We start from the raw sequence: 2,241 nt of genomic DNA on the forward strand, positions 1-2,241 counted from the left end.
CAGTGTGCAGATTTATATTCCCTAAGAAATAGATTTCAAACCATGGGACCCACTTCTTGCCTTTATATCAACCGTACCCTTCATTAATTTTTCTCTTTCATCCATTTATTCCTCTGCATCCCTATCCATCACAAAAAGGAAAGAAATACGAATAAAAAAGGTGGCGGCAAACACATGACCTGCTGTAATTAAATTTAAAACTAAAGACTTGACTAGTGTGTCTCATGGGTATTCAATCAGCCGTGACTCCTTGTGTGCATTTCTCTTGAAATTCTTGCTTTTTCACCAAGGATTGTTTCAGGGGCTCTGTTTCCGGTTCACTGTGGCTTTCCTCCAAGCACATGTTGCTGTGATTATCCTTTGGCTCTTTAGGTTCTGGCTCAGATTCATATGTAGGTTTGAAAACATGAAAGGTGAGATGTTCATCATGTATTCTTAGTATTAACTCTCCTTGTTCCACATCTATGAGTGCTCTAGCAGTGGCTAGAAACGGTCTCCCCAGAATGATGGGATGGAGGTAACTTTCTTCCATGTCTAGAACAAAAAAGTCAGTGGGGAGAAAGTAATTTCCCACTTTGACCAATTCGTTCTCAACTACTCCCTCAGCTTGCTTTTGAGTCTTATCAGCCAATTGGATGATTGCATCCGTGGATCTCTGCTCATTAATTTGCAACCTCTTCATGAGAGACAGAGGCATCACATTTATGCTAGTTCCTAGATCACAGAATCCTCTGTCAATCCTTGTATCTCCTATGGCACAGGGGATATGAAAGCTCCCCGGATCTTTTTTCTTCAGAGGTAAGTCCTTCTTGATGAGGGCACTAGATTCCTTATTCATTATCATTGTTTGTCTCCCTTTCAAAGTTCCTTTCTTGGTCAGCAGGTCTTTTATGCACTTGATGTATGTAGGCATCTGTTGGAGAGTTTTGATGAAGGGGATGTTGACACTAAGGGATGCAAACATGTCTAGAATTCTTGAGTATGACTTTTCTTTCTCACCTCCCCTGAGTCTCTGAGGAAATGGTGCCCTTGGCACATAAGGTTTTAGCATTTCCTTTCTTGTTGGTTCTTTCCCCTATACAGGTCCAATTCCTTGTTCCTTTCCCTCCAAGTTTCCCTGGAAACTTTCTTGGCTGTGCTCTATTGGCTTGCTGGTATCTTCTTCCAGGATTTCTTCATTCACAAGAGTAACTGCCTTACACTCTTCCCATCTCACCTTCTTCATTTTCCCTCTTGGATTTTTCTCAGTGTCACTTGGGAAACTATCAGTGGACTTTGGAATCTGCTGTGAAAGGTGTCCTACTTGAGATTTGAGGTTCTTAATAATCTCTCCTCGGATTTTCATACTATCGGTCACTTCTTCCTTGAAATTCCTATTGTCCTGGACTTCCTTGCAAAGGTTGGTGAGCATAGCTTCAATCTTGGATAGTTTGTCCTCTGATGGTGGAGTGAGAATTGAGTGTTGAGGCTGATTGGTTTTGGCTTGATATGGTGGCTGAGAAGAATTTTTGTATGGATGTCGATGTGATATTGGATTGGATTGTTGGTAGGTGTATTGGTTGGGATTATGGGGTTTGTAGTCTTGAGCTTGGTTTTGTTGGTTTTCCCACCCAAATTTTGGGTGGTTCTTCCAACCAGGGTTATAAGTTTTAGAATATGGATCATGAGCTTGCCTAGATAAATTTCCAAGGTAATTGACTTCCTACCAGTTAACTCCTTCCTCTGTGTCCAACTCTCCTTGAGGTGATGGTTGAGTGTGGATGGCTGCAACCTGATTCTTCTCGATTTCCTTGGTCAAATCAGCTAGTTGCTTGGTGATCATCTTATTTTGGGCTAGGATTGCATCCATATGGTTTAATTCCATGACCCCCCCATTGTTACTTCTGTCTGAGGCATAAAAATACTCATTCTCAACCACTGTTTCTATGACATCAATGGCTTCTTCAATGGTCTTCTTCTTGTTCAGAGAGCCTCCAAATGAGTGGTCTACAGCCTTTTTTGATTCATAGAAAAGCCCTTCATAAAAGATATGCAATTGCACCCACTCATTAAACATCTCGAGTGGATATTTCCTTGTCAAATCTTTGAATCTCTCCCAGGCTTCATACAAAGTTTCACCATCCTGCTGTCTAAATGTCTGCACCTCAATTCTCAGTCTATTCACTCTTTAAGGAGGGTAGAACCTTGCTAAGAATCTATTCACCATATCCTCCCAGGTTGTCAAGCTTTCTTTGGGAAATG

At 41.3% G+C, this 2,241-nt stretch overlaps 1 protein-coding gene across 1 annotated transcript; it reads right to left on the reverse strand.

Moving 5' to 3' along the window:
* LOC107640762 lies at positions 233 to 1,051 on the reverse strand. The gene has a single exon (XM_016344262.1). It carries the CDS (start codon positions 1,049 to 1,051, stop codon positions 233 to 235), a length of 819 nt encoding a protein of 272 aa, XP_016199748.1.

This window comes from Arachis ipaensis, chromosome B05 (assembly GCF_000816755.2).
Source record: "Arachis ipaensis cultivar K30076 chromosome B05, Araip1.1, whole genome shotgun sequence".
In the NCBI taxonomy this organism is placed as follows: domain Eukaryota; kingdom Viridiplantae; phylum Streptophyta; class Magnoliopsida; order Fabales; family Fabaceae; genus Arachis; species Arachis ipaensis.